Below are 15333 nucleotides of genomic sequence, written 5' to 3'. Positions count from 1 at the left end.
ATGTAATTTTATTTGCCGCGCCTCTAATTACTGACGAAAAACTTTCATCGACTTCTCTGTAATTAGTCAGCAAACTCTCTTTAATCGTGAGCAACGAAGATACGTAGATAACGTGTAATATATACGAATTCATTTATGCATATACATATAAGTTTATTTGAAAAATTTAAGAATATGCTTTAGACGGATATAAATTTAGACAAGTTACATTGGCAAATTGATAGCCTCTTGATAATAATTAAATTCTTTGAATAATCCTCATTTTGGGAAGTCAGAGCGCTTTCTTGGAGCACCTTCGGTCTCCTCGAGGATCACGGGATCTGATTGTCCTTAATTTATCGTCATCGATACCAGCCGCACGGTCGATCGAATTCAGATCAAGGCCGCGACAGTCGAGACACGCAAGCGAGATTTTCAGAACAATTACGAAACCGGAATGAGCCCCTCCGTCATGGTGCATAAATTGGAATACGATTTCGTGGCGCACACGTTTTTCGAGCTGGCGTTAAGACCTTTTAACAATCCTTTGACGGACGCAGGTCGGCCGGGAGAAAGAAGCGCAGGATGCATCCTTGCGAGAGAATCTTACGAGCGGGATTCATAAACGGAGCTTCCTTCGCGCACGGTACATCTCTGTCAACGCGTAATTTTAAGGCAATTTTAACGGAGGCGCGTTAATTTCAATTAACTCAGAACGCGTTTTAAAATCTTGCGCGACAGCACGGATCCGCACAGACGACGAAGTAATGAGAAAATCGATGAGCCTCTCTACACCCACGCTTTCGTTCGCTGTCTCACACATCTTAGAAACAAAATCTCTCCTTTCCTCCTTTGGAATGACGGTCAAGTTTGCGGGACCTAAGCGCGCCCCACTTTCCAACCCATTACCGAACGATCGTAATGAATAATGCGCGGCGAGCGAGTGTCGGGAAGTAGAGGGGGGGGGAGCGGGGGAGAAATAATGAAACGCACTTCTTCGTGTGTGATTTCTCAGAATCTTTTATTCAAAGGTTCATTGAGAACGCTACATTGGTAGTATCACTTAATTTTACAAATATACATACACATTTAATTTTCACATATACATATATATTTATAAATTTATATATATATATATATATATATATATATATATATATGTATATATATAAATCGGCAGACCTTTAAAAAAATAAAGGCGCACCTTTAAATGGGGAACAATGATTGATTTGGCGGTCTTTGAGAATTATTATTTCTGATGGCGGGAGGGGAAGTTCGACGCGAAGAAAGCGCGCGTACTCGACGATAGATCGATATCGGTCGTGGCTTTCGTCGGGAAATCGGAGACGCGATAGAGCGGGAAGAGGAGCACGGTTATATTACATATGGAATCCCATTTCGCGAATCGCCAAGCCGTCGCTATCGAAAGATCCGCGATTTCACCTCGTGGAATCGAGTGGGTCCGCGATATTTTGCTTCTGCTTCTGCCGGTTTTTGAGAATGGAATGCGCACGGCTCTCGTTATCGTCGTCGTCGTTGTGATAATCGGTCAACGTGGCCGTCGTTGCCACCCCGAGAACCTCGAGAACCTTCGGAAGTCTATCACAGATTGCTGGTGTATGATAAACGTTTGCTTTAATTACCAGCCGATAACGAGGCACGCGCGAAAAATGAATACAGATTTTTTTTTGTCTTTACAGCGTAGAGTGCAAATTTCGAGTGTAAACTAAGTAAAGGCGAAGCTGAACGTCATTGTTGAAGGGACATCTGTAAATGCGAAGCGGGTAGAGAGCTTCATTTTACTCCATTTCATCTTCAGTCCATTAGACCCCGTGTTATTCCAACTGAACAGAACTAATCATCACAGATACGTCGTTCTCAACAATAAAAACAGCGAAAAATATTGGCAACTAAGAGCGGTCACCGGAATCTAACAGACTAACGATGATCTTTCTCCTCGTTTCTTCCAAGTACCTCATCGTGCGCCGTAATCGCCGTTACTCTAGAAAGTCTCGAGAAAACTTGATGTGTCGGTCGGCGATTTCCGGCGTCGTGGTTGAACCGCGAGATTCGCGACGCGCCTTTCGATCGACAGACTACTAACATACGAGGAGGGAAAGATCGGTAGGACTGAGGAGAAAGGAGATGGAGAAATTTGACTTAGACGAGAAGGAGAATCGCGCTCGGCAGTTTAGAAGAAGCCGTCACCAGTCGGGTCGTTTACCCAGGGATAGTTGTTGGGACAGCGCACGCAAGTTTGGAGGTTGATGGTCTCGCCGGGTACTTCCTTCGAGGTCAATTTGCAGGTATGGGGCACCCAACACGCCGGAGGTCCGTCCACCGTGCACTTCTCCCGCCAGGGCTCGAAGGTCTTCGACTCGGTGACGGTACGCGGGTTCTGGATCCATTGGATTACCTGAGTCATCGTCACGAAATATACGTCGTTGTGGCTTTGCAGAATCTCGTCGATCCAATATAAGAAGGCGTCCAGGAACTCGGGATTGTTCTTCAGCCACGCGGCGTGGAAGTAGAGTCCAAGGGGCGCGCGATTTTGCTCGTAGTGACGATCGAAATTGTGATTGAGGAAGTTGTAAAACTGATCGCCGGTCAAGATATTGCTGCACGAGTCCACCATGGCGCAGCCAGGCAGATACTCGTCGTTCTGGGGATCCTCGCGCCGGTCCAGCTCATTCATCACCATCTCCCACACAGCGTGCGACCTACTGAACATTTATTCGACCGTATTTGAAACAAGCGTCTTCGCGTATCCATCCAAGAACTTTTCGCGAGCAAGATTAACGCTCACCTAGTGGGACAGTGCTGAAGATTTCCGTGGCAGCGATGCGGCATCCGGAAGTACATGGTGTACGGCCACAGCGGGGGGTTGTTCAAGGCCGCGGTGATGGTGGAATCATAGAGGAAGGCCTGCTCCTCCATCATGGTGAACTGATTGTTACCGCCGACCCGTAGATACGGCGCCCTGACGCCGACCACGCTATTATCCGTCAGATTCGCGTACTTCTCCGCGATGATCCTCATGCCGGCCATCTCCTTGGCCCAGTCGTCGACGGTTGCGTCGGACCAGAAGCGCTCGTCGTCGTTATGCCTTGCCCCAAAGTTGTCATGTAAACATTGTGTAGTGACCGTGTTCTGATTTTTAACAATTATGACTATGGCCATGAGCGACATGACATGACGCATCGTACACGAACAGGTGTACTCGTGAACCTGTTTTCCAATTTACGAAACTCATGAAACCTGCTCTCTTGCGCACGAACGGGTCACTCCGTGATGACTTCGCGAAGTATCCCCAGATCGGGGACGGAATTTTCTAAATGACATGTAAATGAGAGAAATGGCAATGCTATTAGAAAAAGTCAATTCTTACGAGATAGAATGGACGGCGATCTCGTGGCCTTTTCTGTGCATCTCCTGAACCGCGGAATAGTTGGTGTACTTGTGCGAGACGAAGAAGGTCGCCTTGATGTCGCAGCCGTTCGGATTCTTGCGCTTGCCACTGAAGATTTCTTTGTAGAGGCCGATGTTGTTGTTGTTGATCGCGTCATCGAAGGTGATCGTGACCATCTGTGGTACATCCTTCCCCGGAAGATCGCCAGGTATCGTGGTACCATCCTCCGAACAGAAGCAATCAGGAAGGGTACACACGGCAGGATCGCATGGCGGAGCTCTATTGGGATCATTGTCCATGTCTGAAACATTGGAAAGATCGCAACCGTCCTAAGTTGTAATGTGTTTTTTTTTTTTTTTTTTTTAAATTTAAAAGCTTGTCTTCAATAAAAAATGTCGCCACGCTTTCGTTCGACTTACCGCAAATATTCTCGTCGGAGCCGTCGGTGCAATCTTTCTCTCCGTTACAGAAGAGACCCCTCTCGATACAGGATCCGTCGCCGCACGCGAGATAGCCGTCTTGGCAGAGCGGCTCCTCGGTATAAAGCAGGGGCTTGGCCTTCCTCTCCTTGTTCTTCAGCTTACAATTGTTGACCGAGTCCTTCCAGTCGCAAGTCTGCTTGTCGATATCAAAGTACAAGCCGGCCGGGCATCTTATCGCCTGCAGACCGGAACTCGTGCACTGGATAACATCGCGGCAATTGTCACCCTCGCCCGCGACCAATCTGAACCATTCGCCTGCATCCTTGTCCTTGCAAATCTCGTTCTCAAAGCTGTCTTCCTTCTTCTCTTCTTGCCGCTTAACTCGGATCGTGTCTCTCTCTGAAAGAAAACAGCGTGGTTCGCGATGTGACAGGCACTTTATCTTGTCTGGCAATTAATTAATTATTTGTAGAATTTGGTAATATTTTAGATTTCAAAAACGTTTATTAATTTCAATACAATAGAATTAGTAAATATATTTGTATTTAAAGAAAGACAAGTTACAATAACTAGTTATAGCAATTGTAGCCTTTACAATCATAGCAATGCAAGTGTGTACAACTAATTATATAACGGCTTATAATTATTTTATTACAAGAAATAACATTTATGAATTTTATTCTTCTGTGCATTTCTATTAAAAAAAAGGAAATAATATAAGATTTTACCTAGCGATCTTGTACAAGCATAAAAATGTCATTTTTTATTTATTTAATTAATGTTTAAATTATTAAGTATTTTAGAGACATTGTTAGGAATGTCTTTTAAAATCTAAGTAATAGTCAGAATTCTCGTTCCCGTTGGTTCCCCCGGGTTCGCGAGACAACTTCATACCGGAGCGACAAACAGGGAAAGTTGTGTCCCCACCCGCGCCATTTTCAGAGGCTCGGGGCACGGCAGTGACGTCACCCATCCGGGACCGACCGGACCGAGAAGCTTTCACGCTCTAATCTCTTATGCAACCTGTCGTCCTGATGATCGGTTCGGTTATATTAAATTATTTCTCCTGGCACCACACACCGTTACTTGCACGATGGTATTGAAACGAAAGGAAATTAATTATGAAAGGGTTAGAATAGAAAATTTAGGAATAGATTAAGAAAATGTCAAGCGCCAGATTGCAGTGGCACTTTCGCCATCTTGAATGTCTGCGCGATCTCACGTGTCCACCTGTGCGATACCCAAGATATTTCTCATTTAATTACGCCTCGTGTATTAATTTATGGAATTGATTAGAATCTTTTAGATATTTATTCTTGATTTCTCCTTTAGAGATACATAAGCACATGTATCTTTCATAATTTAATTAATGCACGGCTATAATTATGCAAAGTTTTTATCGGCGCTTTGGAGAACGTACGTCCAGGCATCGCTTACGTGATACCGTACCACCTATCATCGTATCACAAATCACTTCCGGCAAAATCGCGATTTTTAGTAATTATTGTATGATTTTACGAAGAAAGAGATTAAATATAAAATAAAAAATAATTATCGCATTTAACTGGCGAAAGAATTTGGCTCGCGTGACTCTCGAGTCAAATAAATCTTCTAAACACATATCGATTTGGAGAACTCTCACATGCTGCCCCGCTACGCGTTACGGTAGCCGTATATACGATCAATATAAAACGATATGGAAGACGATAGTGAAAGAGCTGAAGCAGAGAAATCTGTTACTCACCGGCAAGAACGAAAGCTGCTACCAGGAGCAGCACCAGCGAGGACCTCATGCTCGTCCTGATCCTCGGCGGGGAATGCAAATACTCGACCACGTCGTCGTCGTCGTCGTCGTCGTCGTCGTCTTGCCACGAGCTGCTTTCAGAATACTATCCAACTCTTTGTCCCTCAACCACTCCCGTTCAACTGACGTTCGAAATCGTTACTGTTATACAGGAAGGGATGAGAAAGAACCGATCGGGGTGGGGTGGCGAACCCAGCGTTCACCACTTCCGGGCGCGGGAGGGGATCAAGTGCTGAAAGCGGAGCTCCGATTCTCATGGAGCGGATTCTAAGGTTAGATGACCGGTCGCGCGGGACGCCCAACGGCGAATCCTCTTCGTGTAACGGCACGGGCGGCGAAGAGTAACGCTTTCAAGGACGCGGACCTTGAAGGTGTAGGTACCGCTCACGGACTGGCTGAGGCCCGCCACCGGCCGGGCCTTATATTGCCACCACCACGGCGGTGCGCGAACGGGGTCCCCTCTTTCTCATCTTTGAGCATTGCCGCCCGCGTAGATCGTACCTCCGCTGATCCAGGAACGTACGTATCGAAACCACCCGGACACCTCCGTTTTTCCGCGAGACACCCCGAGCATGACATATGACGCGATCCTGGAAGGTGCGAGCGCTATCGTGTCCTTTCAAGCGCCTTGCAACTGCAGACCCGACGATTGCGGACTCTGACATTTAACGTATGACTCTGTTTCTCACCTTGAAAATAATATAATTCCACAATTGATATAATAATGTCCGAATAATGGAATCATTTTAAAAAAGTGGGATTTTTTAAGCGTATGAATAAGTATGGAATATATTTACGGGGGGGGAGGGATGCGAACGTATACCAGTGACAATATAAACTTCTCTATAAGGATGCTGATTTGTTGTTACAAAGCTATATGAATCTAGATATCGCCTTGGAGATAATTTGATCTATGACTGTCATTAATCGCGCGTTTGTTTGTAGGAAGGGAAAAGTAATTGGTCAATAATTTCCCGGCGGTATGAAAGGTACAAGGTACGGCAATTCATCTAGTGTCGGTGGTTCCGAGCGTACGACCTCGACCTAGGAACTTAAAGAGAAGTATCTGCGTAAACTTATCCGTCGGCTCTGCTTTATGGTCTTACATAAAATGTATTTTCTGCGCAACGCGATATACGGGATTTTGCTACTCGCGTCGATTTTATCTCCATCGTTGTTAATTGAAAGTACATAAATTTAGATACGCGATACAAATAGCGACACGGAAATTTATGGCGGGTGATATAAGACTGATATAAAGCGATCGTTATGTGGAAATATTTCTTTGTAACAGGAAGAATTTTATCTACGTATATCTTTTAAGACACTTCAACGTTAATAAAATTAAGCGGAGTAATTTTGTAATGAAAAACAAGCAATTAATATTGTTGGATCTCGTGTTTACTTTCGAACAAGACGAGAATATTCCCGAAACTTTTTCGCCCAAGCAAGGATATATATAATCATCGTTGGCATTTTAAAAAAGTTTACGTTTACGACAAAACGACGAGAAAGCGACAAGAGATAACCCGATGGCGTAAGTTTGTCAAGGTCGAAAGAATAACGACCTCCCTCGATCGCTTAGCATATTGATGAATAAAATCAAGGTACGTTCGAACGTGAGGCAGCTCGAAGGTACGACTGGAATATCGGGGTCTACGAAGGCAGCGTCGCCGTTGAAATCGTACAACGGAGAAATGACGATGATAGTACTTGCCTCTCGCGCATCGTGGATTCAATCGACGATCATTAAAACGCCCCTTGGTTCATCGGCTTTAAACCGCAACCGAATTGTTTTCCCAGCAGAGAAGCGAACTCTTAGATCGTCCGTTGAAATTCTCTTTATTGTCGCAACGATTCTAGCGATTTAAGTTATCCGCGAGTTTGCAATCGGACGAGCTGCAACAACGAAGCTCTTTCATGCTTCCGGCAACGGTGGAGCGTAGATCTGACTACGTGCATCGGCTACGGCTGAAATAACGAACGCCGAGTAGAAAATGGGGCGTTCCCGAGGATAATTGCTGGAAAGTCAGAAATCGCGCGTACGATACTATTAACGTTATCACTAACGTCCGTGCGCTTTACGTAATATTTGTTTATATCGATCGGCACAGATCGCGAAAATTCGCATGCATTGCGTCGGCAGCTTTCTACTGATGACCTAAGATTTTTACATAACGGTCGAGAAATAAAGCGAATTTAACATTCGCTCGTCGCTCCCCGTGCGCCGCGCCGTGTACGTCGTCGCGCCTTGTTGCGATATTATTTTACACGAATGTAACGCCATCGCGTCGCATAGCGCCGCGATCTATCATCATCGTCGCCGTCTACCTCGCCGCTATCGCGGATCTGCGGTCGAAAGTGAAATGATCGTGAACGTAGTCTCATTTGCGGACCGGGTGCCGGTCGTCGGTTAATGATAGACCGACGGATCGGAATATCACAATATCGTGACACACAATCGTCTCTCGAAAGCGGCGGCGGCGGCGGCGGCGGCGGCGCCATAATCACCCGCGGGCGTCGTCCGGGCAGATCTTCTTTTTCAAATGTCAGAAGCAGGAGGAAGAGAGGGAGAGAGGGCAAGGGCTCGTTTGGCATTTTGGACGGGCCCGCGCGGACGCGCTTATTGCGCCATCGTCGGGCTGAGATAAATGCCAAGCGGTGCTCGCGAATCTCTCCGTGGATTCCGGCGCGGATCGCTTTTCGTTGCGAGCCGATAACTCGGCGAGAGAGGCAATGCACGCGAGAAGAATGCGCATCCCTTTGTCGATTGCGAATTCCGTCGCGACCGGTGTGATTCGCGAATACGTGTCACGACGATTATTGAGTTTAACGATTTGGTTTTTTTTTTTTTTTTTATTCGTAATTAAAGAGCATTGTCATTTCAATTATTGCCAGCGCTTCCCTCGACTTGGCGAATTACTAGTTTCTACTTGCGGTTTTTACGCAAGCGGCACGTTCGAGCGTGCGAGAAACTGAAGCATCTCTTGACGACTCTTCGGTATTTACGGTATTTTTTTCTCATTTCCAGCAGCATAATCGGACATTGTGCGCGCCTCTCCACATGACGCAATTCGTCGACCCAATGTTCACCGAGCGGTAAAACTCGAAACCCGCTAGAAAGTATGTCTCGATCTAATGCACCGCAATAAGTACAAAACCTGCGTTTAAAAATCAGCAGTAATTTGATAACGCTGCTTGCAACTGTCCCGCCTCCTCCACGTCTCGTCGTCGTGGCCGATCTTACAATAGCGCGTTTCTCTTTCCGATGCGATCGCCGGTGACAGGTGCATCGGGATCCTCGCCGTCGGGATCCGATCGCGGATCGCACACGCGCACACAAGAATTTGCCCTTTTCCAGATGTAAAATCAGCGACCGTGCAAAATGCCACTTTAGCTTGCCCAGGTAGAAGCGCGAAAGTATCGAGACGCGCGCCACGATTATCGCTTCAATTGCGCTTCACTTAACGGTATATATTCTTATCGTCGCGCGAACGTTCTCCTCTCGAAATTCATTGTTATCCCCGCGTCGCGATCAACCGCGCGGATCGATTAAATCGAACCGTCGCGGAGGAAATCCTTCCCCTGCGCGACAGACTTCTTCGCGATCGAGATCTCCGGGGGATCTCCGCGCGTGCTCGCTCGATCGCGAGAGCAGGAAGTGCGGCGAAATGCATTCACCCATCCGGGGCATTCGTCGGATGGCAGGTTGCGTTTTCTCGAGCCGGCGGTGATTCATGTAATTGCGGATCGCCGAATGCACGCGGCGCGGTCCCTTCCACTACGCCGCCGGACTGCGCTTAGAAAGCGGCTCGGGGACCTCGGGGGCTCTCGTTATCGATAAGATCATCGACGAGATGATCGTCGACTGGATCTATCGTCGGCGAGTACAGCCGTTGACGGTCGAGCCCTCGAGCAAGATCCGCGACGGGACTGCGGAAATTGATTTGTCGCGAAGCGAGACGCGATGATAGATACGATTGACTGAATCGACGAACTCGTCTTAAAAAAGAAAAAAAGAGGGAAAAGAAAAGGATGGAACGAAATGTCAATGGTAATGGCATCGAGTATAAGAAATGAGGAAATCGTTAGAATACGCGACAAGACGGCAAATGTATTATAATTTAGTTCTCGGCAAATGAAGTAATTCGGGATATAATTTCACGCTCACGCGCGGAATAGTTTTAGATCCTTCGATCTAATGCACGAGCCTCAACGGGACTCTTCGGTGAGGAAATACGAACAAATTTTCGACACGCTGCGAATCTTAAATTCGACGGGTAACGTAAATTCTCCAAACGTAAGTGTCAATTACGTCGCGGAGGACCACGCGGTGCCACGGATCTTCGAGGGTAAGGTAGAGGCGATTGATCCCTCGGGGATCACTCGTCGATTCCTCATGATGTCGCGGAAAAAAAGGTGAGTCTTTCGGGACGGAACGGTGCGGCCCTGACGTGACATATGCCACGGCGGCGGTGAAAGGAAAGAAGAGACGAGGTAATGGTACGCGGCGGCAAAAGGAGCAGCCGGCCGCCTTCGCGACGAAGCCTTCGAGGCGGCGAGCTTTCTCTGCCCGCGGCCAAAAGCCTCGGCGACTCACCGGTGTTTCACGCGCGCCGTACGCGGATCGTTCGCTTCTACTGTGGGCTCCATCTCTTGCCGATTCGGCGCATTGTGTGCCGTCGTCGATCCCGTCGATCCTCGATCCCCGATCGCGACGATCTACAGCGAGGGTCTAGCTTGGTCGGTAGCATCCTACAAATTTACGTTATCTCAACACGTTCGATCCAAGAAACAGATTTCATTATCGATGATAGAAAATTTGGGAAAATTGTATCTAGAGAATGTGTATTTGTAATAATCGGTGGAGAAATTAATTGGACGATTGCGAGTAATCGTGCATCGGTGCATAGCGTGTTACAAATAGCTGCTGCCATCGTGGATCGATCATCGAGATCTCACTTTCCCGAACATCATTGATAATAACTTTATAGCGACTTGGAAGAAACTATTTGTACAATAATTTAATACACTAAATGCCATATTGCGTCATACTATCAACTTTCAATGAAAATCAGAGTTAACTGACATCGTACTGAAAAAGATATTTGTAGTTCGTAAAAAAATATTAAATATAATTAATATATTAAAGTAATGGTCTAAATTAATACATTTATTTACTATATAAATAATAATTTTACATAAGACAATTTTAATTATATTACCATTTGATTTCTTATTTTGTTGTTGCCTGATATTTCTCCTCATTTCTTCTTTCTTAACTCTCTCTCTCTCACTCTCCCTCCCTCCCCCCCCCCCCTCTTTCTCTCCTCCCCTTCTCTCTTTTGACTTTGGACGGAAGCTCTATGCGCATTTGTTCCAGGAATCATGACTTTATTCTCTCTTTGTTCTCATGCTTTCAACTGCAAGTCTGGTACAGTCCCTGCTCTCAGTCTGCCTCTAGCATGTCATGATTGTATCCAACTTTATATCTGACACTTTTTTGCATCATTATTTTTATTTTTTTATGTCCATTTTTGTTTTTATATTTCTATATTTCGAATTTTTTTAAATTCTTATATTTATTGCTATTGTAACTTTTATTTGCTTAAAATTATCTGTAACAACTTGTGCACTTAAGAGCACTTGTCCCAGAGTGCTAATTAAATGTTGCTTTCTCTCTTCCTCTCTCTCTCTCTCTCTTTCTCTCTCTCTCTCTCTCTCTCTCTCTCTCTCTCTCTCTCTCTCTCTCTCTCTCTCTCTCTCTCTCTCCTTTCACAACTTTTAGAAAAAAGATGGCTATAGTATTATAGAACAGTTAGCCATATATAATTTATGTACTTAACATTTATAAAATAATAAAAAAAACTTATAATATTACATATTCAGTTTTATTGTTATATATTATTATATATTTAATTTTATTTTTAAACATTTTTTATAACAAACGTTTTATGGGGAAGTTTAGCATTTATTTAACTCATTGTCGGTACTAAAAAAAAATATCTATGACATTTCAAATTTAAAAATATTAGGTGTACAACTTAATTTCTGTTTTTAAATGTCTTCGTTATGTGACTAACGTTAATTGTAACAATTCAAATGTAATTTATTTAACGTTGTAGTAATTTTTAATAAACACATAAAAAACTTTGCAGGCAGTCAAAAATAAAAATGTGATAGCCTCTTCCTTCTCTTTCTAATTTTTATATCAATTTTTTTGTGTTCTTTCTTTAAATTACTTGTCAAAAGTTTTTGAACTATCAAAAGTTTGATTGTCAATTGTAAATAACAGCAGACGACAGTGTAAAGCAAGTCACACAGTATGAACTTCACAACCAATAACCAATTAACACCTCTTTTTTAAAAGTAGACTAGACACCACAGACGCGCACCTCGCGCGCGCTGTCTATTCACGAGATACAATTATTTAAACAATTGAAAGTGTAACTTTATCACCTTTTAATTGGAAAATAACGAAAATCAATTTTTGACATGTCTTGAAACTGTTTACGGGATTTTGTGTAGAATTGTCTGTATACTTATAGTGATTTTTTTTTCTTTATTGTTGAATTACTCACAATATAATACAATATAAAACAATATAAATTATTAATTTAAACATTTGTAAAGTGCTTCTGCAACGTAAATACGTTTATATCGTTAAAGAATATAGAAGGTATATTTTTTGCTTTTACTTTTATTATCCCTTTATTAATGTTTAGCTCTTTATGAAGATAAAACTCTTTATGCAGAAGTTTAAGATATAAAATATAATTAATTTTAAAATATTTTATTTAATTACACTGTAATTATAAGTATAGTACTCAATATACTTATAATTAAGAATGTTAAGGAATTAATTAACTGAGGTTATTTTAGAACTTAGGATAAAAAATCTATGCATTAGAGCATTTATAATATATTAAGTTAAAGACTATTTTATTATATAACTTTAAATATTTTGGTTGTAGTATACACTCTTGGTTTATATACAGTACGTTGATTGTTACATTACAGTTGATTGTACATTACAGTTAATTGTTGTTATCGTTTATCTTCCGAGTCTCAAACAGATAAACAATCTTGCCATTGTTTGCAATTTATTATTATTTCTTAATACGAGTAATTCTTGACAAAGACTAATTAATCTGTTTAAGATTGATAAACTTCTATATATAAAAAAAAATTTTGAAAAATTGTTACAATATATGATTTGAAGATAAAAAGATCAAGCGACGTGATAGCAACGCTAAGGACATAAAACATTGTGCCGCGCAACGCAAACTTCACTGCGCAAACATGCAGCGCTACTAAGCTTTATCTGGATTTTAGCTGTCAAAATCTTTTAGTAAAAATATCTCAAAAACTAAAATTGTAATTAAAAATTTAATGGTAATTCCCTACATCTGAGAAACAGCTTTGTCGTGCTCCTTGTTACAGGACACGATACGGGATCGCTGCCGACGACTCCTCGAAATCAGATTTCATAGAGATAACGCCAAAAATGGTATAAAAGAGTTATATTCTGGCTTCGTTACACTTCCCAAATATTAATTATTAACGCGTTATGATATAAGTATCGTAATCCATTACAGCGAATGATTAAGTATATAAAGGCTGGGTTCGGGGAGACGCTATTAGCGTTAAAAGTATATCATTCTATCCTTGTTGCTCAATGAATGTCGAAGAAAGATCGAGCACGCTCACACCGCCAAAAGCGTGCTCTTCGAACTCAACCAAAATGTTACGATGAGCGACAAGGATTCGTCGCTTGACTGATGCACAGTAAATCCGCTCGTTCTCTTTCCGCGATGCTTATATATACCACTTTTTTGGGCTACTGCTAGGAGGATTCTCCCGCGTCTACGGGCTTTTGACCCGTGCGCTTGCTTATTATTGGCTAAGTACATTCCACCGCGAAATCAAACAATTTCGGAAGGTCGGACGGTATCACACGCGCAAAGTGTCATCTGATACCCTTATCGTTCGCGACATTCTAGGTGTGAGTGTATCTCACTCACACAGCTTCATCGAAAGATAAATGCGATACGCACATGTAGAGGATCGAGCTACGTTACACGTGTGTTCGCTATCACGTCAATTGATTCTGATTGGTCCCTTTTGTGATTATCCCTTCTATGTTTTGACGAAATCACGCCCAGTGGATTGTCTTAAATCACGCTGTTTCGTTTGCTAAATCATTTCGAGAGGTGCAACATAAAGAGGAAGTAGAAGTTTATCACAGAACAATTTTAAGAAACAAAGAAGAATAATTTTATTAGATTAGGTTACATTTTGGAAGGTTTACGTATTCTGAGTATACAAGAAGACCGTGCGTTTTGTAAATATAACGTTTTGTGCCTGCAAAATGAGCGACGGAATAAAAAAAGGAACAACCATATATACCGGCAAACCTTTTGCCTTTGTTGTCAAATCGGAACACAGGACTACGCGATGTGATAATTGTTTGAAGAGGTATGGACCAGCAAGCGAAACTGCGAGAAATTTGGTCGTTAATAATTTTCTGTTGTATTTCAAATTAGATACTTCGATTTGGTTTTGTATATTACAAATCAGATTACTGCCAAGTATCTATACGCATTTAAAATACACTACCTATCAACTACTCAACTACTTCTACTATGTAATTTTTACAGCGAGAAATTATTAAGGTGTACTGGTTGTCAGTATGTATATTATTGCGATCGCAATTGTCAGAAAAAATCGTGGCCGATACACAAGGCAGAATGTGTACATTTGAAGAAGATATTATCACAAGGATTACTTATCAAAAATATTGATGAGATCCGACTTGTAGCACGTATAATTATCAAGCTTAATCAAGGTGGAGCAGATGAAATAGATTATTACAATGAAAAAAAATTGAAATTCAAGGATCTGATGTCTCGTAAGTAGTTTCCTCCATTTCTAAAAAAAACACATGCAAAAATAGCTACAAATATAAAATAAAATTATATCTTTGAACTATAGATTATTCTGACATAAAGGCAGATACGAAACGACAGCTACATTTTAGCTTATTATATGGAATGTTATTCCAATTTCTTGATAAGACACTTGTGCCTGACTTTGAGGAGGTGATGGGTATTTGGGGCAGGATGTGCACGAACTACTTCTCGATAACAAATGACCTAGATTCCATTGGAATTGGCATTTATTTGGGAGCATCTAAAGTGGATCACAGTTGCAAACCTAACGCAACCTTTGTTTTTGAAGGAACCACGATCATCATACGGACAATAATGGATCTTCCCTCTTTAGACTTGTCACAAGTAAATATTGATAAATACATAATTCCAAGAGTTGGGAAAACATTTAAATCTTTTATTCTACCAATCAAAAATTCAATATAATTTATTCTATTAATATAATTTAGATAATTAAATGAATTAATATGCTTGAGAAATACTTTACGTTTCAGAATTTATTTTATTTATTACAGATAAGAATAGCATACATCGGTTTACTTCATTCTAAGAAGAAAAGACGCGAGCTGCTGCACAATATGCACTATTTCTGGTGTGATTGCGAAAGATGCAAAAATGAGGAACCAATGGCCAAAGCAGCTGCGTGTCCAAATTCATCGTGCGATTCGCCATGTTCGATTGAAGCTGACGAATGCGAAAAATGTAGTACTAAAATATCTATAGAATTCAAAGAGACATTTCAAAGAATTTCTGACTTCACCGCTAATC

At 42.3% G+C, this 15333-nt stretch overlaps 2 protein-coding genes across 4 annotated transcripts in view; one reads left to right on the top strand and one right to left on the bottom strand.

The window, feature by feature from the left end:
- Window positions 1-1660: 1660 nt before the first annotated feature.
- LOC105829207 (chitin deacetylase 1) lies at window positions 1661-7222 on the bottom strand. 2 transcript variants are annotated; one of them, XM_012667892.3, is made up of 5 exons: window positions 5555-7222; window positions 3808-4209; window positions 3368-3689; window positions 2786-3091; window positions 1661-2699 (listed from the first exon to the last, which is right to left on the bottom strand). In XM_012667892.3, the coding sequence occupies exons 1-5, from the start codon at window positions 5601-5603 to the stop codon at window positions 2171-2173; spliced, it is 1608 nt and encodes a 535-aa protein (XP_012523346.1). In that variant the 5' UTR covers window positions 5604-7222; the 3' UTR covers window positions 1661-2170. The 2 variants fall into 2 exon arrangements, with proteins under 2 accessions (XP_012523346.1, XP_012523347.1); XM_012667893.3 differs by having other exon boundaries at window positions 2786-3085; window positions 5555-7220.
- Window positions 7223-13009: 5787 nt separating this feature from the next.
- Window positions 13010-15333, top strand: part of LOC105829208 (histone-lysine N-methyltransferase SMYD3) — a 5565-nt gene continuing 3241 nt past the window's right edge. Inside the window, exons 1-5 of one of the 2 annotated variants that reach the window (XM_036292038.1) lie at window positions 13010-13124; window positions 13780-14092; window positions 14275-14525; window positions 14609-14910; window positions 15081-15333. The exon at window positions 15081-15333 is cut by the window's right edge and continues 18 nt beyond it. In XM_036292038.1, the coding sequence (XP_036147931.1) occupies window positions 13986-14092; window positions 14275-14525; window positions 14609-14910; window positions 15081-15333 (913 nt within the window). In that variant the 5' untranslated portion in view covers window positions 13010-13124; window positions 13780-13985. Of the gene's footprint in view, window positions 13125-13750; window positions 14093-14274; window positions 14526-14608; window positions 14911-15080 lie in introns of those variants that run through there. The other variant, XM_012667894.3, reaches the window with a different exon arrangement.

This window comes from Monomorium pharaonis, chromosome 9 (assembly GCF_013373865.1).
Source record: "Monomorium pharaonis isolate MP-MQ-018 chromosome 9, ASM1337386v2, whole genome shotgun sequence".
Classification (NCBI taxonomy): Eukaryota; Metazoa; Arthropoda; class Insecta; order Hymenoptera; family Formicidae; genus Monomorium; species Monomorium pharaonis.
This window is presented reverse-complemented; position numbering and strand designations above follow the sequence as displayed.